Here is a 23,961-nt window from a genome sequence, read left to right as displayed (position 1 = left end):
AGCGAAGCGGGGTATTGCTGAGGCATCTGAAACAGCATAGCCAGAGATGGGGTAGGCCAGACTGGGTTATCTACCAGCGGGCAGAGGAAGCAGAGGCTCCCGTATCACCAGTGACTACACAAAGACAGTGGTCTGGGGAAGTCATAGCTGTAGACTGTATAGGGAATGACATGCTACAGCGCTCTCCATGGTGGTCTAAATTGGGAGGTTTTGCCATAAAAAAATATTTTTTATGCAGAATTATCATTGACTATAAATGGGGGCCTCGAGGAAAAAGATGAGCCAGTGTGTTAGAAATGCCCATGCCGATTTCTGGTCCCAGAAACGATTGTGTTTTATATAAATCAAATAAAGCTAATACAGCATGTATTAAATTCCCAGGGTGTTTATCCCTGTTCAAAACGATTCTGTAGGATGAGATTGACAATGAAGGGTTAATTAAATAATATGGTACTTAAAAATATTATTTTATGTGCAACAACACATTGTCATTCCATTGCAAAATATACTAATTTGATTATCCATACAATTTAAATCAAGAGAATTCTGAAGAAAGGGCTTAATAATAAACACAAGCAGGCGGGCGGAAGAGAGTGAGTGTGTCCAGCCATCTTTATCCTTCACCCACTAAGTATTTCTGTCCATTGGCCAAGGAGCTCTGTGTGGAATATAAATTAGCTGTCCTACATTGATTTAGTAATCTAATGGAAAAGACCGAAAGGGAGGGAACTGAAGCTGGGATCGGGATATGATCCGCCTCACTGGTCAACACTGGTGACTTATTGTGCTCTGGGTGAAAGCTATCCGTATCTGAGAGTCACTGGTCTGAAAACTCTTAGAAAAAAAGGTGCTATCTAGAACCTAAAAGGGTTCTTCGGCTGTCCCCATAGAATAACCCTTTGAAAAACCCTTGTTGTTTCTAGGTAGAACACTTTTGGTTCCAAGCCTAACCATTTTGGATTCAATGTAGAACCCTCTGTGGTTATACTTGGAACCAAAATGGTTCTACCTGGAACCAAAAAGGTTTCTCCTATGGGGACAGCTGAAGAACCGTTTTGGAACCCTTTTTTCTAAGAGTGAAGGCGACATGGCACACTTCACTATCAGACCTCAGATCCCCTCATTCTCCTGGCATCTAGGGGGAATGAGGATGCATCCCAAATGGCACTCTATTCCCATACTAGTCTGTGTCTCAAATGGCACAATGTTCCCTATATAATACACTACTTTTGACTAGAGCCCAAAAGGGAGTAGGGTGCCATTTGGGATGCACCTCCAGAATCAAGAACCCCCTTTTCTGGATCTGAATTTTTGAAGGAGTATGAAAGAACCATTGACTTTCATGGTCACTCAACCTTTTTATAATGTTTGTGTGTTGAGAAATGAAATTACATACAATATGATTGATGGCTGCATCCTGCGCGTCACTTAAACAAGGAAACACTATCTAAAAACATACCAAGAAGAGGCCTTTTCTACATAAAGGAGTGAATTTGCCACGCTGGAGGTAAGCGCTTCAAGGTCAAATGCGAAGTGAGTCATTCACTGATGTATGAGATGTGAAGTGATTTTGACTGCATCCAGGCGGAACTTTAGTTGAAGGAATAAGGGCAAAAGTTGATGTTTCTAAAACCTACTGGCCATATTCCCCTGTTACTGCATCAGTAGAACTCACATTTCACCTGTCATGCACTGTCACTTATCTCACTGTTAAGCTATTCCCAAAGTCTTGCCTCCCCCTTCTCTCTCTCGCTCAGGCTCTCTCTGTCTCTCTTCATTCTCTCTTTTAGCGAAGGTGCGGGAGGGAATACACTTGCCTCCTATTGTTATGGTTCTGTCAACACAGTTTGTTTTGTCCATTCTTGATATATTTCTGAGAGATGAAAAAAGACCAAAACATATTCAGCTGACATTCAAACAGACATAACACAATTTACCAAGGCAAATGGAACAATGATTTTCCAATTAAATCTAACGCTATTCGTTGGTAGGGTGCTGAATATTTTACATGATCTGTACCCCCTCCTGAAAACTCAGGGCTGCTGGTACTCAAGGGAATATCACAAACAAATATGGAGGTTGCTTTGATTTTTTTTAAATATAATGAGTGTTGGTGCTCCTCTGGGCTACAATATTATCGGTAAAGGTCTAGGAAGAGAAAGAGCGTGATTCGCACAGCCTAAACTTTAGAATATCTGATAATATTGCTGTGCTCTACAGTGTTTGATTCCTGCACCCAAATCTACACAAAAGACCTAGGTTCTCCTCGTGCAGAGTCTCTCCTCAACGTAAAAAAAAAACAGTATTCAAAAATGGAGGATAAAGACCATCCGAAAATGCCTAGTAACCCATAAACACCTTATCTTATGAACTACTATTACTATCCGAGAGAAGTACAGATGATTTTCCTTTTTCATGTAAAACACAGTGTTGGAAGACAGAGTTTCTGTCCAGGCAGAGTCTTGCAGCTGGGATTCTTTCCCTTCCTCTCAGGGTTACAGTGAGTTGGGTGGCAATGGTTGCCACGGGCTACTAGGCAGGGATTCACTCCTTTTGTGTGGTCATTCATGCAAAAATGGCATAAGCCAGAACAGTGTGTCAAACTCAGCCACACAGAGAAACTCTGGATATTTTTCAGCAGAGCCCTGGTCAAAAGTAGTGCCCTATAAAGGGAATAAGGTGCCATTTGGGACATATACATGGATTCAGGGAAACCCTTTGTGTATTTTGTATGTTCGTTTCCTCAAGGAACCACATAATGGTTTTATTTAATGAAATTTGGCAGCTGGGGATGTCCCGTATGACCCTGTAACCTTAAACAATATGTATTATGCCAGTGTGGATGTGAATGTGTTGGATGTGAATGGGATGGTAATCTTGTGATATGTGAATGTGTTGGTAATCTTTGCACCTACAGATGTCAAATCTTAACTTGATTACACTTTTGTTGCAGATAATTTCCTGATGCATCAGGAAATTCAAATGAGCCTCTTGAGTGGCTTAAAATTAGCAGTTATTTTTCTCTCCGTGCTGGGGCAGTCAAGTTATTGGGATTAAGGCTTGCTATCAAAATGATGTTCTCTCTCGCTCGCTCAAACGCTATTCCTAGGTCCTATTACTGACACATTCAAATATACAAAAATGGATCCGAAATGCAGCCATAAACATCAACAACCATAGTTTTATATAGCTCAATAACACAACATTGATATTGGTCTCCACTATACTACGACATACAAGTGTCTAGTTTATCCTAAGGTTATGAATAAACTCACAAATGATAGAAAGAGGGGGAAGGGAAGCGCTACTAAGGTAAACAGTAGTACATTTTGGTAGACAGAAGGTGCTCTTTGGTAAAAGGGGTGAATTGGTTATCAAAAAGAAAGGAGGACCAAGCCACTCTTCATATAATTCATTAAAATAGCTTTATTTGTGTCGCATGTTCAATGCGTTTTAAAAATCAGACGCGTTTCAGGCTGCATGGCCTTCGTCAGGGAGTACAAATAAACAATAATACTGCAACGTCCTCTTTTGAACAGCTTTTCCAATCAGCCCCAATTTGAAGAGGGAGGGGTTACAAAATTGATTGGACACACCTAGTAAGCACTACTATACACATTAAAAAGTGAAATACTGTAGATATGTTATCGAACATTTTTAACTCCAAGCTAGAAGTATCAGAACGCCTAGAAAGGTAGTTATAACCTTAAATATGACTGGGAGAAGTGTCAAGAATAAGAAAGCAATATATTCCGTAGTGCACTAGAACACAGCAAACATGGACAACAACAGTCTAAACATAGCTGAGGGCAATTGAGCAAAATGTCCACTAGATGACAGCAAATGGACCTATCACGACCCTTCAGGAAGGGTGAGAAATCCATATCTTCATTTAAACCAGGGTACTTAGTGGCGTGTAGTTTGTAAATCCCAAAATGTCCCTTTGGTTTAACTGTTTGACGGTCCCCTTTTCTAATAGAGGCTGGAACATGATCGTATGGCGTACTTGTGTTCCGCTAAGCGGTCTTGAAGGTGTCTCTTTGTCCGTCTAATATAGAACACCTTGCACTGTAGACATTCCAATCTGTAGATGACATGAGTGGTTTTACAGTTAATGAAATGCTTGACGTAATACTCCATTTTGGAAGCTGTGTCAACAAAATACTTATTCTGTATAATATTACTGCAATGGTTGCAATGGTTACATTTAAAAGAGCCCTTGGGTTTGTGGTCAAGCCAAGTTTTTTCAGAGTCACCAGGAAGATAGCTATGGACTACTTTGTCATTTAGGGTAGGACATCTCTTAAAGCTTTTGACTGGTGGCTCAGGGAAGACTTGGCATAGTAGCGTATCACTTTGGATGATTCCCCAATTATTTTGAATGATTCTTTTAACGTTCTCTGCTTCAATGCTGTATTTTGTAACAGAGTACACTCTCTCTGATGTATCATGAGGCACTCCCCTTCGCAACAAGTTCTCTCTCTCTCTCAAGTAGTCCGGCCCTTATACCTGCATCTTTCAGGACCTGAACGCTGTAGCCCCGATTCAAGAAGTGATTCTCCAATTCAGCAGATTTGACACTGTAGTCTGTTTCCTGTTCGCAAATTCTGTGGACTCTTTGGAATTGGCAATATGGAATGTTCTCTTTTAGCCTTTTGGTGTGAAAGCTGTCTGGCCTCAGAATGGTATTCCCATCTGCAGGCTTCCTAAAGATTGATGTGCGCAAACAACCTTTGTCATTTTTTACTGATGTCGAGGTCCAAAAAAATGTTATTTGTTCAACACATCTGTGGTATCTTGAAGATAGGCTGGGGGTTTGGTCAGAAAAGGGATATTAAAGTAATCAATGTAAAGTAATCAGAGTTTCATTACCACTAATGACTGGTCTGCCTGGGGGATTTTCAAGATTCTTGTGGACTTTTGGAAGAAGATAAAAAGAAGCCATACTGCCATTGAAAATAAAGTTGAACTCATTGTCTGAAATGTAGCCATTCTCCTTAGCTTCTGTGAGGATCCCTTTCTGTTCCGTTTTTAGGTCCTCTGTAGGGTTGAAGGTAAGAGATTGGTAGAATTCATCATTGTCTAATTGACGGTAGGCTTCTGTCACATATTTGTCCTTACTCCACACTACTGTAGCGCCATCTTTGTCTGCTTTTTTAACCCCAATCCGTTCATTTTTGGACAACTGCGTCCCCCTCTGTCTTAGAAAGATTACGTTGTGTTTGGTTGGAGTCAATTTTACCCGTAAAAAGATTCTCCACATCAAAATTCACCTTCTTGGCAAATGTATTTAGTGTGGCACAGAAACTGCCTGACCTGAGACACTGGTGTCTGTACTCAAAACTCAAAAACACTAAATTGAATTCAATCGTGGCCTGGGTGGGTCTAGCAGTTAGGGCCGCTGCCTGCAGCACGCACATATAGCTACATTTTCACACTAGATTTGTCGTTGGTAAACAACTAAATATTACATTTTGATTGTACGGAATGGTTGTCAAATTGATAAATCGCCATTAGTCTGTTCAAAAAGGACTAAATTGATGCAATGACAATACCAACCTGACGGCAAACATATCTTAAGTGAGCAGTAATGAGGTGACCAATAATGGTTGCAATTGAGATCAGCTGGCGGGTGAATTTAACGAGCACTGATGGTTAACGAGACATGAGCTGGCAGAATGTCTAGGCCGGACGTCAAAATTGGCATGTCCCAATCCCATGTATCTTTTGCCAGGGAGGCTATCCCATAAAAAAATCGGAATTAATGGCAGACAGAAATCCACGTTTGGATAAAGTTTCCAGGAAAATAAGGAATAACTTCGCAAAATGTAAGTATAACAGTTATTTATGCAGATTAATAAAAGTAATTGTGAGGAGTGAGGATAATTTCTCCCCCCCTTGTCTTTTTCCAGATTGAAGGACATCCCACCCTGACAGGAACATTTGGCACCGGACAAGTGACTGGAAAGATTTTAATTTAGCAGACATTTGAGATATGTACCCGTCATCGATATGCATTAGCTGCGTAACACATTAGGGTGTCTACCCACGCAGCCAGCGCCATCAATAAATGAGGGATATTCGCCAAATGAGCCACATAAGTCCTTAAAAACTGATTTTAACAAATTACAAAAACAAAATCCTTGTGTAGCACATGCACAACTTTACAGCCTACTGTTTGGATGGTTTTTACTTTCCTAAAACTAAAATGTTCTACCTGACGGTTCAGCTGTCAGAGATTTGAGCACTAAATGCATCAGGGCATTGCATACATAGGCCTATAGGCTTAGGTATCCACTATATGATATGAATATTTAAAAAATATATATAGAAAGAAAGAGAAGCTTTCGGCCTAGCTCCAGAAAGTGTGAGAGAGATAGAGATATGCCTGGGGCAAGCTACAACACCAACATGCATTTCTTTATTATTGTCAGATAGACTACTACATCTACTGTACAGATAATGGCATACGGGAAGGAGGCTAATTCATTATTTTTCGATACAAATATTTTTTATAAAGATAATCATTATATTGTTAGATTAAAGTAGTATCTCTGGTAGGTCTGAAACAGTCTTCTTCACCTCAAGTTCAACTGTCGGAGTCAGTTGGAGTGCAAGTGCGTACTGCCTTCATTTCATAGGCCTGCAGTATAATAGGTTAATAGCCACACAACACCAAACGTTCACAAAATGTTCTCAACTTTATTAGGGTGATATACATTAGTAAGTCAAGCCATTGTTTATAGTGAAAATATGAGCATGATATTAAATTGCAGCAAACACATTACTGTTGGAACTTCATTTGGCCAAAGAAAATAGTTCAACAGAATGCAACAAAACACTTGCGAACTGGATTAAACCTTCACAAAAGCTTTGAACGGGCTATATTGAGCAGTTACCAATAAAGGCTAGTGCCTACCATACACAACAAATGACAGTATAGGCTAATGATATTTATTTTACAAAATGCCTACTTATAACCCATTTTAAGCTAAAAAATGGACCACACAATTAAAAATACAGATCAAACTTAATTTATCCAACGAAAATGTCTCAACAGAATGAAACAAAACATGTTTTTCATATTTAAAGAACTGGTTTAGATGAATAAATAGGTATACAATACTAACAATGATATAGAGTAATAATAATGATAAAACGAATTATTATAAATATGAAAAAATAAAGTAAAAAAATGCCATCCTACCTGAATTGCGAGTTGCACAGTAGTAGCCTGCATTTGTCCATTTGTGTGGAATAAAATATTATTCTGCTAATGTGTTCTATCATGCAAATGACATGACATGTTTTTATAAAATGCCCTTTTTTCCCCAGACCCTGCAACAACTAAAATTTCCATGTGTGGTAATCCTAAAAACGTGTCTGCTCAACTGTATGCCACTACGCAAATGTGATTATAGATGCATGCAATGCTTATTATAAAGAGGACCCCGGGGCACGTGCACTACCTGCCCGTTTGGTAGCACGGCCCTGGCTCTACACAAGTAGACTGCTGGCTGGACTACTACTGCCAAACGACCAATGAGGAAGAAGCGGGGCGGAGAACAGTCGACGGTTGTACTACAGCATAGTACTGCAAACAGCTGTGGAAGCGTCTTCTGCTTTGTACACACGTTTCGCTGATCTGGTCAATGGATTACACAGTTTCCCTACAAGTGCAACATCAATTGACGGTGTTCCCGACACACTTGTACCAGGGTTACAGTTTGGAGTTACAGGTACATCTCAGACATGCATTAGGCTACTTAGCCTATGTGTGATTTGATTTCCGTTTTACTTACATCGGTTACCAAACTAAGATCGCTTTCCATCTCTATAGACAGAGAACGAGACTATAAAACTAGAACTGTCTTTACTGTTTTCAGCTCTTTCGTGGTCAGTTTTGCATGCCCGCTGCGCTGCGTGCAATATCAGCATCCTTTTTGACAATGCCTGAAGATTTTCGATGTGCACATGAGCCAACGTAACGAGAAACGGTGTCCTCCATCTAGGCTATTTGATGATGGATTCATGACACCGTGTTTGGAAGTACCGGGTAGCCTGATGCGGAGGTTAAATGATGCGCATAAATTGCCAATCTCATTCAACGGTTTCTTAAACACTCGGTGTGATATGATGCAGACCTATTTAAATTCGACATTTAAATCGATAGTTTGGACTTTTGGCGATGATAATTTTGCGTCTCAATGTGCTTAGAAAGTGGGATGGGATGGCATCGGAGGCAAAACAATTCCTCATTTCATTTAGTCGGCTATCCATGCCTATTTAACTCATACTGACCTTTCACGTAGATTGTTTTTTGCAACATTTATATTTATGATAATTTCGTCAAGACGAACCTTCATGAATGTAATTTATGGGATTCCAATAGTTCGTCCAGTTAAAGTGAGTTGAACTCACCTGTCATAGGCAACTGTAATATAGGCAATCTAGTTGGCCTTTGTTTGCATGTGTTTAGTTTGACATTTGCCCGCTGTTCAGCACAATGCATTGTATTTGAGAAGTTTGTGTGTGGCTATCTTGAATATTCTATTGTATCCCGTCATTGGATTGTGACTACACAAAATGAGGATTAGTTTAGTCATTTGTCATGCATTTTCACGTGGCATTATCCTCATACACTCTCAAAAAGCGACATCACACAAAACCGGAATGGAATTGACCTCTTAACTATATGTGTTTACCTCGTAGCTATCTGTGTCCAATTTGATTGGCAATCATGCATGTATGGATGCGCGCAATGCACTCTCTGCCTCTGACTTTGGCGTATCAAATTCACCTCAACATCTTATACTGGCTATAGTTTCCTATTTAATAGTTCTCATCAAATATTTGCCAAGTTTTCTTAAAAAACACGTATTTCCTTTACTGAACACTCCTGACTTCCCTCCAGTCAGGTGTCTTATTAAAAGAACCACAAGAAGGGCTTTGAAAAAGCATTTTAATTAGATATGCTACAGAAATCCTAAAGTGTTTATTTGTAGAAGTTCAACGACAAGGCATCAATTGTTAATCTGGAATTGTTGCATATTACATATTAGTGCAAGGCTTTGAAGTGTGTTCACCAGGTGGTGTCTAGATTATCTTTATCTTTACTACATTATTATGTTTGCTTTATATTATCTTTGCTTTATTTGTTTATATTATCTTTGCTTTATCCACTTCCCCCAGAGCGCATGCAGCGACTTACTTGTCTTGTTTGAGAGAAAGCTTTCCTCTCCTTTTGTTGCATAGTTTTTTACTTATGTGACTCTGATGCTGTGCCTCTCTCAGGTTTTCAATTTGTGTAACAAAGTCGATCTTTTATTTGGCTTTCTAAAAGGATCGGAGATACAAAGACCATAACATTGAGACTGATACAGTAGCTTTGGGTAGATCATTATAGCAAATGTCCGTCTCTTTCTGCAGTGCAGTTTCTGCACTTTAATTGAGCGGCATGCAACAGCCCCCATAACGTCCTAGCATCCTTTCTCAACAATTCTGATATTATAGTGGTCTTTATTATTGTCCAAGATTCGAATTATTGGGGTCCTGGGCAAACCCTAAAATCCATAACAAATCATGTCACCCTCATCAGCCTTACAATCATTTAACTATACAGAAGACATCTCAAGCATTTAAAATATCATGCGTTGCTCCAGCCCACAGTTTATGGCACCCTCAATGGTCAATGTGTGATTCAAACCTCAATTAATCGATCTCACTGGGCAAAAACTGGTTGAATTAACGTTGTTTCCTCATAATTTCAATGAGAAAATTAAATGTGATGACGTTCAATAAACGTGGAAAATTGATTTGATTTAAAAAAAAAAATGTTATCAACATAAGTGAATTTCGTATTCTTTCACCCAACTTTGAACCCAAATCCAATTACATGGTCAGCCTGACATTCTTGTCACATTAGTTGATAACAACCAAATGTAAATCAAAACTAGATGATGAACTGACATCTGTGCTCAGTGGGATGGTTGTTTCCTCCATTTCCTCTGCAGGCTATGGATTACGACCAAATGGCACCCTTTTCCATCAGATTCAGATTCAGACAACTTTAACATCCTAATGGTGTATTTTAAATAACATCATCATAGCAAATGATATTTACAAGCCAGTAAGCTGGACAAGTGCAAATCCATGAAAATGGGCCAGTTCAAAAGTAGTGGACTATATTGAATAGGGTGTCATTTTTGACGCATCCTTTAACATAATTTGCAGTTCAAATCCTCCACTTGTCAATTTACTTGTTATGGAGTATTTGGAGTTTTAATTATACTTGCCAGACAATTCCCATCACTGCTGTTGTTCAATAAAAATATTTCTTTCTCCGGTCTGCTTGATTCAAAATTTGATCAGTAGGTTGCCAGAGTTGTAAAATGTTGCTACAATCACTCTCTTAGGAGAGGCTCACTGTACTAAACCACAAGGTGGATCCATCAGAGCCTTTTGGTTTGGTACAGTGAGCCTTTGTTTTTCATTATCTTAAGACAGTGCTGTTTGTCGCAGCATGCCTGCTGTCAGTGACATGGACTAGATTTTTTTCAAAGGTTGTCTGTATGTGAGGGTTCCAGAATATGAAGTGTATTTGAGGTGTTTTACATGTATGTGAGGACCTACTTAATACTCATACAACACATATACTATGTACATGCAAGCTCTCCAACTTCACACAACTTTTTGCAAGTGATCTACCTCTCACTTTAACAATCCCAGATATATTTGTTCAGACTCTCAATTTCATATCGTTTGTGGTAAAAAGCTTATGGTCCCTCTCTACCGTCAGTGATTTGTTAGGGTTCTAAAATAAAGCGCTTTAAAGCTCTGTGCTTCAGCGTCATCAATAAATGTTTGCTTTTGTTAAGTAAAAATTGCCCTAATGTTTAGTTGGTTATTCAAAATCCTCCTTTCAGTCACAGTCTGTACACAGAGAGACCAAAATAAACCCTAAAGATGTTTATGAACACCTTTATGTAACAATTAACTTCAATGAGATCCGCCAAATACACACTCTGGTGTTAGAAAGATGTAAAAGAAAATCTACTTAACAGTTCGAGCTACTGCACTTGGCACTTCCACATGTGTTACATGTGCTGGTCAAAGGGCATTGAATAAAAGGAGATGAATGTATCATGTGAAACTCCCTGAAGTACTCTTAGATTGCAGTAGCATCTGAAAAAATCAATAATATTGTCAGAAGGCTAATTATACTGTATGTATATATAATTATACAGTATAATTTGTGCATTTGGAAAGTATTCAGACCCCTTGATTTTTTCCACATTTTGTTACGTTACAGCCTTATTCTAAAATTGATTAAATGGTTTTTTCCCTCATCAATCTACTCATAATACCCCATAATGACAAAGCAAAAGTTTTTAGAAATGTTTGCAAATGTATAAAAAAAACAGTATGACATTTACATAAGTATTCAGACCCTTTACTCAGCACCTTTGGCAGAGATTACAGCCTCAAGTCTTCTCAAGTCTCTTGCTAGAAGCTTGGCACACCTGTATTTGGGGAGTTTCTCCCATTATTCTCTGCAGATCCTCTCAAGCTCTGTCAGATTGGATGGAGAGCGTCGCTGCACAGCTATTTTAGGTCTCTCCAGAGATGTTAGATCGGGTTCAAGTCCGGGCTCTGTCTGGGCCACTCTCAGAGACTTGTCCCGAAGCCACTTCTGCATTGTCTTGACTGTGTGCTTCGGGTCATTGTCCTGTTGGAAGGTGAACCTTTGCCCCAGTCTGAGGTCCTGAGAGCTCTGGAGCAGGTTTTCATCAAGGATCTCTCTGTATTTTGCTCCGTTCATCTTTCCCTCGATCCTGACTAGTCTCCTAGTCCCTGCCACGTAAAAAATCCCCACAGCATGATGTTGCCACCACCATGCTTCACCAAAGGGATGGTGCCAGGTTTCCTGCAGACAGGACGCTTGGCATTCAGGCAAAATAGTTCAATCTTGGTTTCATCAGACCAGAGAATCTTGTTTCTCATGGTCTGACAGTCCTTTAGGTGCCTTTTGGCAAACTCCAAGCAGGCTGTCATTTGCCTTTTACTGAGGAGTGGCTTCCGTCTGGCAACTCTACCATAAAGTCCTGATTGGTGGGGTGCTGCAGAGATGGTTGTCCTTCTGAACGGTTCTCCCATCTCAACAGAGGAACTCTGAAGATCTATCAAAGTGACCATCAGGCCCTTCTTCCCGGATTGCTCCATTTGGCCGGCGGCCAGCTCTAGGAAGAGTCTTGGTGGTTCCAAATTTCTTACATTTAAGAATGATGGATTCCACTGTGACACAATCTTTTTCAGAGCTCTACGGACAATTCCTTCAACCTCCTGGCTTCGTTTTTTCTCTGACATGCACTGTCAACTGTGGGACCTTATATAGACAGGTGCGTGCCTTTCCAAATCATGTCCAATCAATTTAATTTACCAAAGGTAAACTCCAATCAAGTTGTAGAAACATCTCAAGGATGATCAATGGAATCAAGATGCACCTGAGCTCAATTTCAAGTCTCATAGCAAAGGGTCTGAATAATTATGTAAATAAGGTATTTCTGGTTTTGTTTTTTAATACATTTGCAAAAATGTCTAGAACCTTGTTTTCGCTTGAGGATTTTTAGTAAGGTATTTCTGTTTTTTTTTCTTATAACTTATTTTTACTTTTTCATTATTGGGTATTGTGTGTAGATTTTTTGTTTAATCCATTTTAGAGAAAGGCTGTAACGTAACAAAATGTGGAAAAAGGGAATGGGTCTGAATACTTTCCGAATGAGAGAGAGAGAGAGAGAGAGAGAGAGAGAGATGTAAATTAAAAACGGCATCCCTTTGTCCACATTGATGAGCTGTTACTGGCATGAGCGAGTATTTAAAATCTTGCTCATTATATGGATCAGATTGGGTTGTGGTATGCCTAATCATAATTGATGCTCCTTTGTGGATCAGGCTGAGAGCAGGCCAGCTTTTTTTAGGAAGACATCCATTTGGGCTTGATTTACTTTGAAATCTATAAAAGCATCAGTGTTCCGGAACCCAAGCACACCCCCCTGTATGCATAATCCTTTACAACAGGTTTATGGACACCAGTGTTACATCAGGCTATTTACCCTTTCTGGCTAAGTAATCTAAATGTAATCTACAGTAACTGGAGAAAATATAAGTGATTAAATAGACCAGAGTCATAATATAACCACACACACACACACACACACACAACACACACACACACACACACACACACACACACACACACTCAAGTGACTAAACACTTGACACTCGACCTAAATGTCTCTGTCACTGGCCCGACACCAGTCTGATGATTGTGCTGAGGTGTAGTCTACTGTAGGCACACTGCCCAGACTGTACTGTAATGTTTTCGCTCAACTGCTCTGTTGTCAGTAGGCAGGCCACACCAGAGTCTTCTATTGAGATAAATAGCTCTCTGGGGTTACAACTAAATAAAAGACAAAGACAAACCACAACAAACATCAGCCCTGTGCTGTGTATTACATGCTGCGTGTCCTGCAATTCAACATGTAGAATCATCGGGAAATTAACAGACAAATTACAGCGGATGTTCTGTGGTCAGAGGCGACCGAACGGCCACCGGCTGTTTTTAAACGTTAGTCAACTCAGTCTGCTTTGTCCTTCAGGCAAACGCTTTAGAATATTGGATGTAGATTGACAATACTGCTGCAATGGTAGTAATGGTTATGAGTTGTTGGTATTCTATGTATTCCTGTATTCAATGCTCAGCAGCCTGAGATACCCCATTTAAAGCCCAGTATCTGAGTGTGCTGCTGCCTCAGTATATAATGTGGCCTGGTTAGTCCATTCTCTTGGGAGATCCACTGAAAACTGGTAGAGATGTCTAAGTATGCGTTCACAAGGCACCCAATGCCCTACAAAGGCTGCGCTAAACAGGCAGCCCAATTCTGATACTTTTACCACTAATTGGTCTGTTGACCATTCACATCAGATCTTTTCACATCGTATCTTTTTTAGAGCTGATCTGATTGGTCAAAAGACCAAAAATATCAGTATTGCGCTGCTTGTCTAAATACAGCCATAGTGCACTAGTTGTGACCAGGGCCCATAGGCAGGGATCATCAACTAGATTCAGTCACAGGCCAACCTTTTCTTGCGTGGAAGGTCAGGGGGCCGGAACAACTTCCTAATATTGAGTTGCACCCCCCTTTTGCCATCAGAACAGCCTCAGTTCATTGGGGTATGGATTCTACAAGGTGTCGAAAGCGTCCCACAGGAATGCTGGCCCATGTTGACTCCAATGCTTCCCACAGTTCTCCTTTGGGAGGTGGACCATTCTTAATACACATGGGAAACTGTTGAACATGAAAAACCCAGCAGTTTTGCAGTTGTTGACACAAACCAATGCCCCTGGCACCTACTACCATACCCTGTTCATATCCTGGCACTTAAATATTTTGTCTTGCCCATTCACCCTCTGAATGGCACACAATCCATGTCTCAATTGTCTCAATGATTAAAACTCTTTCTTTAACCTGTCTCCTCCCCTTCATCTACACTAATTGAAGTGGATTTAACAAGTGACATCAATAAGGGATCATAGCTTTCACCTGGATTCACCTGGTCAGTCTACATCATGGAAAGAGTAGGTGTTCCTAATGTTTGGTATACTTAGTGTAGATGTGCTCACAATGCACTCTATCTGACCTCCAGTAAACTCTTGGGGTGGAGAGTTGAGCACTGTTTACTGAACACAAACGATTTAAGTACTTGAGAAGGATGTGCATATTTATATAATCCAGATGAAGTAGATCATTTATAAATAGATAAATAGTGCCACAGTCTTTTTTTCACCTTTATTTAACCAGGTAGGCTAGTTGAGAACAAGTTCTCATTTGCAACTGCGACCTGGCCAAGATAAAGCAAAGCAGTGTGACACAGACAACAACACAGAGTTACACATGGAAAAAACAAACAAGCCAATAACACAAACAAGTCAATGGCACAGTAGAGAAAGGAAAGTCTATATAAAGTGTGTGCAAAAGGCATGAGGAGGTAGGCAATAAATAGGTCATAGGAGCGAATAATTACAATTGAACAAATTAACACTGGAGTGATAAATGAGCAGATGATGATGTGCAAGTAGAGAAACAGACGTGCAAAAGAGTAGAAAAGTAAATCAAATAAAAAGAGTATGGGGATGAGGTAGGTAGATTGGGTGGGCAATTTACAGATGGACTATGTACAGCTGCAGTGATCGGTTAGCTGCTCAGATAGTTGATGTTTAAAGTTGGTGAGGGAAATAAAAGTCTCCACAAATTCAGTGATTTTTGCAATTCGTTCCAGTCACTGGCAGCAGAGAACTGGAAGGAAAGGTGGCCAAATGAGGTGTTGGCTTTGGGGATGATCAGTGAGATATACCTGCTGGAACGTGTGCTACGGGTGGGTGTTGTTATCGTGACCAGTGAACTGAGGTAAGGCGGAGCTTTACCTAGCATAAACTTATAGATGACCTGGAGCCAGGCAGGCCAGGCGACGAATATGTAGCGAGGGCCAGCCGACTACAGCATACAGGTTGCAGTGGTGGGTGGTATAAGGTGATTTGGTAACAAACCGGATGGCACTGTGATAGACTGCATCCAGTTTGCTGAGTAGAGTGTTGGAAGCTATTTTGTAGATGATGAGTCAAGGATCGGTAGGATCGTCAGTTTTGCGGCATGAGTGAAGGAGGCTTTGTTGCGAAATAGAAAGCCGGTTCTAGATTTGATTTTGGATTGGAGATGTTTAATATGAGTCTGGAAGGAGAGTTTACAGTCTAGCCAGACACCTAGGTATTTATAGTTGTCCACATATTCTAGGTCGGAACCGTCCAGGGTGGTGATGCTAGTCGGGCGGGCGGGTGCGTTTAGCGAACGGTTGAAAAGCATGCATTTCCTTTTACTAGCGTTTAAGAGCAGTTGGAGTTGGAGTGGCTAATGAAATCATAGTACACGTGTAATCAGCCTCCTTGCATTGTTTGCTGTTACATGCAGTTTTTGAAACATACTCAATGTTAGCTATTTGATAATTAATTCCTTCCTACCACCCTCTCACTTCTCTTTTAGTTCGCATGTGGTTCCCTCCCTGTATCAGAGGCATTTTTTGTACTATGGCCTTAGTCCAGGAGCTCTACTACTGAATGTACAATGTCTCTTATTCAGGCTGGAATTAATGCAGTTGCTGAGTTGAGATTGTATGTGTTGCCAAGACAATGCGGTCTCTCTCTCTCTCTCTCTCTCTCTCTCTCTCTCTCTCTCTCTCTCTCTCTCTCTCTCTCTCTCTCTCTCTCTCCTCTCTCTCTCTCTCTCTCTCGCTCTCTTTCTTTCCAATCACAACCACTCTACTTTAGTCTGCTACCTCAGGATGCTATTGTTCTCTATTTGTAGTAAGAGTTAGAACGTCTTGGACAGATATCTAAATTGTGGATTTGGAGAGCATCCAAGATGCATGACCCTTGAACAGAGGGATACACTGCTGATTATACATAGCAACAATTAGCAAAATACAACTGTTCTTAATTTTCAAAGTTGGGTGGCCATTGTACACCATCAATGATTCAGTATTGCACTGCTTTGGGACTTCACGTTTATTGTCACGTTGAGAGATGCTTACATACATAATCTTTTAGCATTCTGAATACAGCTCATATACTGTCTATACCTCAAGTGGTGTTGAGGCCTGTTGAGGGAATATGGTGGAACAAAATAAATAATGAACTCAGAAAGATAAGTTAATGAGTACCTGATGGAATTGAGATGCAAAGCTGGAAGGTTTGTTTGTTTTTTTGATTTATTACCCTGTCTAATCCTGATATCTGTTATTTTCTGCAGTCGTAACTTATTACTGATGTCTGATCCATGATTTGTTTGGAGACTTTTGAAGTTATGCGGGGCACGTGATGTCATCACATAACTATATGCACCACTCCACATTTCATTTTAAAAGCCTAGCCTACTGATGGCAAAACATTATTTTTTATTTTTACTATGGACGATAATGGTTCCGCTTTAAATGACGTGCAGCGAGGGTTGCACATTTTGGGGAATATTCAGAGGTGGAAACTTTCTGTGGGAATTAACGGGAATATATGCAAATTAATATTAATACCATTTAAATGTTGATGTTTTTTTGTATTGGATATATTTACCATATCATATGGAGACAGAAGCATAAACCTTTTACCTTATCATACGTAGACATAATTGCAAATGATTAAATCCTTCCAATAGAAATAAAAAAAACAATTTAGTTACGAATTGAACTTTAATTAAATGAGTTGACTATTCACATGTGATGATTTCACTGAACAACCAAAGTAATGGAATATTGAATGATCCCCAATGATCCATCACATCTCCCAAAAACGTTTTCAACATACATTTGTAAAATGATAGTCTACAAACTAAAGCTTTGGTTGTCTTCCTCTCAGGCTTCCATGTCTTCTCAATGGACCTTCTCAATGTCCACCTCTTGAACATCAGACTCTGAGTCTCACAATTCACTGTCACTTTCCAACCTTGTTGATGATGGCTCGTTGTCAGGCTCAAAAAGCCTCAAATTTGCCCAGATGACCACCAATTTTTCAACACTTGTATTGGTCAGCCTGTTGCGTGCGTTGGTGTGTGTGTTCCCAAACAAGGACCAGTTGCGCTCTGAGGTGCCTTGAGATTTGGCGAATGATGGAGACAACAGGAGAAAGAGCCTCAGATCCACAAAGTCCATTCCACCAGTTGTCTGATGAGATATGTTGGCTCGACTGCCATATTGCATCTCCATCCCAAAGCCCTTGCTTTGTTGTGTACTTCCCCAGACTGACAAGAACCTCGCCCTCATCTAGGCCAAGGTGGTGAGACACGGTAGTGATGACGCCATAGGCCTTTTTGATCTCTGCACCAGACAGGATGTTCTTGCCAGCATACTTGGGGTCCAACATGTACGCTGCAGCATGTATGGGCTTCAGGCAGAAGTCTTCACGCTTTTTGATGTATTTCAGAACTGCAGTTTCCTCTGCTTGGAGCAACAGTGAAGTGGGCAGGGCATTATGGATTTCTTCTCTTACATCTGCAAGCAGAGTCTGAATATCAGACAGGATGGCATTGTCTCCCTCAATCCGTGCAATGGCAACTGCTACAGGTTTCAGGACTTTCAGGCTGCTTACCACTCTCTCCCAAAATACATAATTCAGGAGGATCCTCTTGATGGGGCTGTCCATATCGGCAGACTGTGATATGTCCATTTCTTGGAGAGACTCCTTCCCCTCCAGGAGACCGTCAAACATGATGACAACACCACCCCAAAAGGTGTTGCTGGGCAGCTTCAATGTGGCGCTCTTATTCTTCTCACTTTTCGTGGTGAGGTAGATTGCTGCTATAACTTGATGACCCTTCACATACCTAACCATTTCCTTGGTTCTCTTGTAGAGTGTATCCATTGTTTTCAGTGCCATGGTGTCCTTGAGGAGCAGATTCAATGCATGAGTAGCCCACCAATGGGTGTGATATGAGGGTAGGACTCCTCCACTTTAGACCAAGCAGCCTTCATATTTGCAGCGTTGTCTGTCACCAGTGCAAATACCTTCTGTGGTCCAAGGTCATTGATGATTGCCTTCAGCTCATCTGCAATGTAGAGACCGGTGGGTCTGTTGTCTCTTGTGTCTGTGCTCTTGTAGAATACTGGTTGAGGGGTGGGATATGATGTAGTTAATTATTCCTTGCCCATGAACATTCGACCACCCATCAGAGATGATTGCAATAGAGTCTGCTTTCTCTGATTTGCTTAACCTTCACTTGAACTCTGTTAAACTCTGCATCCAGCAAATGACTAGATAAAGCGTGTCTGGTTGGAGGGGTGTATCATGGGCGAAGAACATTCAGAATTCTCTTCAATACACATTGCCTGTGAGCATCAGAGGTGAACCAGTTGCATACACAGCTCGATCAAGACATTCATCAGCATTTCTTTGACTCCATTCCTCTTTGTTGCATTCTTTACATATAATTTGGCACAGTATTTGCAAATGTACACAGCTTTTCCTCCTACATTAGCTGCAGTGAAATGTCTCCACACATCAGATAGTGCCTGTGGCATTTTCCTGTAGAGATTAGAAAGAAATTAGTTTAAAAAACCCAAATACAATTCCATGTACAGATAAAAAGTTAAGCAGTTAGATTAAACAACTCCTTTGTAAGATAAATATTTCAAAATGAAACATGTATGGAAACAGCTGAATTAACACTCCTCGGTTAGCAGGCTCAAGCGAGCAAAAACCCACATGGTAGCAAAACCTAACTAGCAGAAAATGTTAACAAGTTAGAAATGATTTAAACACACTTTGCTGTAGGCTACTATTTACTAGTTAACAAAAAAATAATGTATGTCATATAAAATATATTCACCCCACCCAGTATTGTAATCAAAACTTAACAGAAAGCATGTAGTCCTTGGCTCAGACACTGTAGTAGTGTGGGCTCAATAGCATATCATTAGTGTGCGAGATCTTGAGAATCATCTGTACATGTGATGGAAGAGTGCTCTGTGCATGCAGAGGGTTGCAATTCCAATTAATTGGGGATAGTTTAACCAAAATATGCCACAAGACCTAGAATTGCCTTATGTGTATCCCACAAAAAAGGTTCACTGTTATAAGCTAACTTTTTGATGAATTTAAGCAAAATTCCCAGGCTTAACTTTTTTAAGTTTCCCACCCTTACCAACCCTACGTGCAGCTTATAAAGGCTTCATAAAGCCTTCATAAAGCCTTCATAAATGCTACATAAATGTATTACAAATCATCAATAACTGTTTGTCATGCTTTATAAAGGGTTCATAGATGTGGCATAACTGTGTGACTTAGCCACCAATGTCAAATGTGACACAACCCACTATGTCAAATATGACATAAACCTGGGTGGCAGGGTGGTATAAGCACCACTTAATAAAGGCCTTATCAATCATATTAAATTGAGGCTTCACCAAGCATTTATAACCCTGTCATGCATCTTGGTAGAGCATTGCAATGCCAGGATATTGGGTTCGATTCTGCTAAATTGCATATTATATTTCACTAAAACATTTAATAGGATGGCCCACCCTCTTTCCCTCTTGGGTATATAGTCAATATTGGACCCAACCTTAACTTCCCCCAAAATGCTGTGCTGCAGGATGACACACTCTGAAGTGCAGTCCTGCACATCAAAAAAACAAAACGTTTTTAGGGCCTTTTAAAATGTAAATCTGTTTAAAAGTTTTGCCTACTTCAGTTTTTTTCCCAAAAAATTAAGTTCTTTGTTTTGCAGGTTTTAGATTTGCCCAATTTTTTTCTGGTTTACCTCAGTTTTTTCAACACTTTTTTAAATAGAAAAAACATATAATTCTGTTTTTTTCTCAATAATGCTTTAAACCACATCAGGGATGTCTTTTGAGGTCTGGGAAAAATCTACGAAATTTTTGTGTGTAGTTGCCCTTTAATTCAGTGAGCGTTCCCTGCACTCTTGTTTAGTTAGCGTTTTTTTTGTAGCGCAGTAAGCGCACGTGATGTGATTCGGCCGCCAATGGAGTGGAGTAAAAGGCCAGCAACACTCCCTATTATTCAGAGCCCCATGAAATGACACCATATATACATTCTATAGACCCTACTGAAAATTCCATACAATACTTTTACTGTGGCAACCAGAATAGTTCTTGCTCTAAGCCAATATGTATTCCATATACAGTGATTCGTATTGGGGGCATTTATTTGACCTTGGAACATGTTTTAAAACCCTAATTTAATGAAAATGTCACTTAAATATGAACAAATATGAATCATTGTTAATGATTAGACAATTATTTTTCATATATCATGAATGGTTATTGACACTTTTCTACTATTACAAAGGGGACTTTTATTTGGAACATTTTAGAAATCCCGTGACCCGGAATAAACCTTTTTAGTGTTGCTGATGAGATGCTGATCATGTGATGCTCACTTGTGCTGCCACTGGAGAGCGAAAGACAAGTAAGTTCATCTTTATTCATTGTAATTTAAATTAGTTTGTAGTTAAGTGTTGAGTTAGAGTACATACTGTAGCCTTCTCTGAAATTGCTAACTAGCCAAAATGTAGCTAGCTAGTAGGCTCAGCTAAATACAAATCCCCCTAGATACAGCCACGTCTCATATTCACGTCACAAGATTGGTAAATTAAAGAGGAATATAATAATATGAATTGAAATGAGTTTCCCATCTTCCCATTTAGAGTTTCTGGTTTTCAGCACAGAAATGCACTTATCCAGATGGTTTGACAAAGGCATTTTCTAACAGACACGCTAACTTACTTTGTTGTTACTTTTAAGATTGGAACCAACATACCAGCAGGAAGATAGGCAAGAAACACTTGTCCGACAACTCAGGGACAAGCGACACTATTCACAGCCCTGTGTAATTTTCTATGTAATTGCATTGCTCGACTTTTTGAAACTTAATGTATTTGTATTGTTTTGAAATGTACAAATAAAAGGAAATGTATGGTTTACACATGTCTTTAATGTTTATTTAGTTTTAGCTGTTAGTGATAATTCCCTAAGTGTTAGTACATTTGTGTTTACATCATCAAGCCTTTATGTATGTGTTATTAATAGGGATGCAACGGTACACAGTATGTTTTCGAACCGTTCGGTACGCCCCCAAGGTTCATTAAGCACACTTAAACTGCGGAATTACGATATGCATGTCATTTTCCTATCATTTACAAAACTTGCTTGTTTATCGTGCTGCAGACTACACGCAAGTTGTACATTTAGATCCACAGAACCAGACACGCAGCTTGTGAACAGGCTTGGCAGGCAACTGCTTGGGGCCCCAGGCCATTAGGGGTCTCCTGAGGGCTGACAAACTTTACACCACAGCAATGTCCCAAAATTTGGCAACCGCAGTGACTGCAACCCCCTCCCCCCTTGAACAACCAATGGACGATTTGCAATGACATCTCAGTAGGAAACCTCCCTAAAGGGGCCCCATGAAGAGGGGAAACTAAAAACAAATATTCTCTCAGCTCCAACGTGACAATGGCGAGCGCTAACAAGACAGACAGAAGCAAATTTGAAGAGTCACCGCCGTCTTTCAAATCCGCTGTGTGGGAACATTTTGGATTGAGCATTCAATACGATGACGAGGGTAAGAAGTCCGTAAACAAAGTACAGTCTGCAAGCATTGCTTTTGTCGGCTACTCGAGTGGAAACACTTCTAACATGTAGTGTCATTTACGTCGCCATCACCCGGCCGTATCCCTTGCAGATGGAGCTGGAGCAAGGAGAGTCCACTCGTTAGCGAAAACACAACAATCTCTCGCTGCTGCCTTCCAACAACAATTTGCAACAAATTCAGAAAAACATAAAGAAATAATGAAAGCAGTGGGAGAATTCATAGCTAAAGATTTGCAGCCCTATTCGGTGGTTACTGACTCGGGATTTTGTCACCTGATGAAAGAAAATTGAACCGTGTTACAATGTACCCTCCCGCACACATTTCAGCAGCAAAGTAATTCCCAAACTCTATGAAACATCACAGAGAGAAATTGAAAATGAATTGACACAGACACCCTATCTAGCTCTCTCCACTGATAGTTGGACCTCCAGAGCAACTCAAAGCTACCTCACTGTGATGGTTCAATATGTACTGGAAGCTACCTCACTGTGAGAGTTCACAAATGTACTGGTTTGGGAGATGAAGAGCTACGTGTTGCAAACTTGTCCCCTGTATGAGAGTCATACAAACGCACACTTTTCTTAAATATAAAGATACAGAAACCATACCGTGGCCCACAAACCGTGATACATAGCGAACCGTGGGCCCACTGTACCAATGCATCCCTGGTTATTAATGACCAAAGGTGTCTGACTATAGTAAGTACAGCGTCATAAGATATAAGGCATTTATGTATGTGTTATAAATGACCAAAGGAGTTCTGAATGACTGAAACAGTCTCACTTCAAACTAAGTATTACAGGACACTATATAAAGCATCAATAAATTGGTTATTAACGTTCTGCTGATTTATGAAGGTTCTCTCATGATCCACAAGTTACTGTAGGGTGTGAGGTATTTAAATGGGTTGATGGACCTGCAAAGCTTGCGTTTGTGTGTGTGTGTCAGAATCAACATTGTTTGGATTAGTCTAACCTGAGACTACCGCAACAGGTATTCCTCTTCTGTTCCCATCCTGGAGACCAGGGCTTGATTACAACCTGTTACAATGGTGCCAACATTTTGTGGCTGATCTTTCAGCGGGGGAGTGGGTGAATGCATCAAAGACCTGACTAGGCCCAGCACCACGCGGTATGGCTCGTTTTTGTTGTGTGCGAGTTTGTGTACTGAGGAACATGTAACTTGGTTCCAGATGAATGACACTTAATTTCTTTAGGTTGGGCCTTTCATCAAGGTAAGTGTTTATTGGTGTAACGTCGTCCCCAGGCAATAACTGTGCAATAATACATTCGCAAAGTATTCAGACCCCTTGACATTTTTCCACATTTTGTTACGTTAAAGCCTTATTCTAAAATGGATTACATTGTTTTTTCCCCTCAGCAATCTACACACAATAACCCCTAATGACAAATCAAAAACAGGTTTTTAGAAATGTTTGCAAAGTTATAAAAAATAAACTCCAGAAATATCACATTTACATATGCAAGTATTCAGATCCTTTACTCGGTACTATGTTGAAGCACATTTGGCAGCGATTACAGCCTCAAGTCTTCTTGGGTATGACACTACAAGCTTAGCACATCTGTATTTGGAGAGTCTCTACCATTCTTCTCTGCAGATCCTCTCAAGCTCTGTCAGGTTGGATGGGTAGCGTCGCTGCATAGCTATTTTCAGGTCTCTCCAGAGATGTTCGATTGGGTTCATGTCTGGACTCTGGCTGGGCCACTTAAGGACATTCAGAGACTTGT

General features: G+C 40.2%; 1 protein-coding gene across 2 annotated transcripts in view; it reads left to right on the top strand.

Annotated features, from left to right (window-relative positions):
* The first annotated feature begins 7,555 nt into the window (after positions 1-7,555).
* zmat4a (zinc finger, matrin-type 4a) overlaps positions 7,556-23,961 on the top strand; it is a 149,694-nt gene continuing 133,288 nt past the window's right edge. For both annotated transcript variants that reach the window (XM_029638237.2, XM_065011686.1), the window contains exon 1: positions 7,556-7,739. In XM_029638237.2, coding sequence (XP_029494097.1) covers positions 7,653-7,739 — 87 coding nt within the window. In that variant the 5' untranslated portion in view covers positions 7,556-7,652. The remainder of the gene's footprint in view (positions 7,740-23,961) is intronic.

Source organism: Oncorhynchus nerka, linkage group LG27 (assembly GCF_034236695.1).
Source record: "Oncorhynchus nerka isolate Pitt River linkage group LG27, Oner_Uvic_2.0, whole genome shotgun sequence".
Taxonomy (NCBI): domain Eukaryota; kingdom Metazoa; phylum Chordata; class Actinopteri; order Salmoniformes; family Salmonidae; genus Oncorhynchus; species Oncorhynchus nerka.
This window is presented reverse-complemented; position numbering and strand designations above follow the sequence as displayed.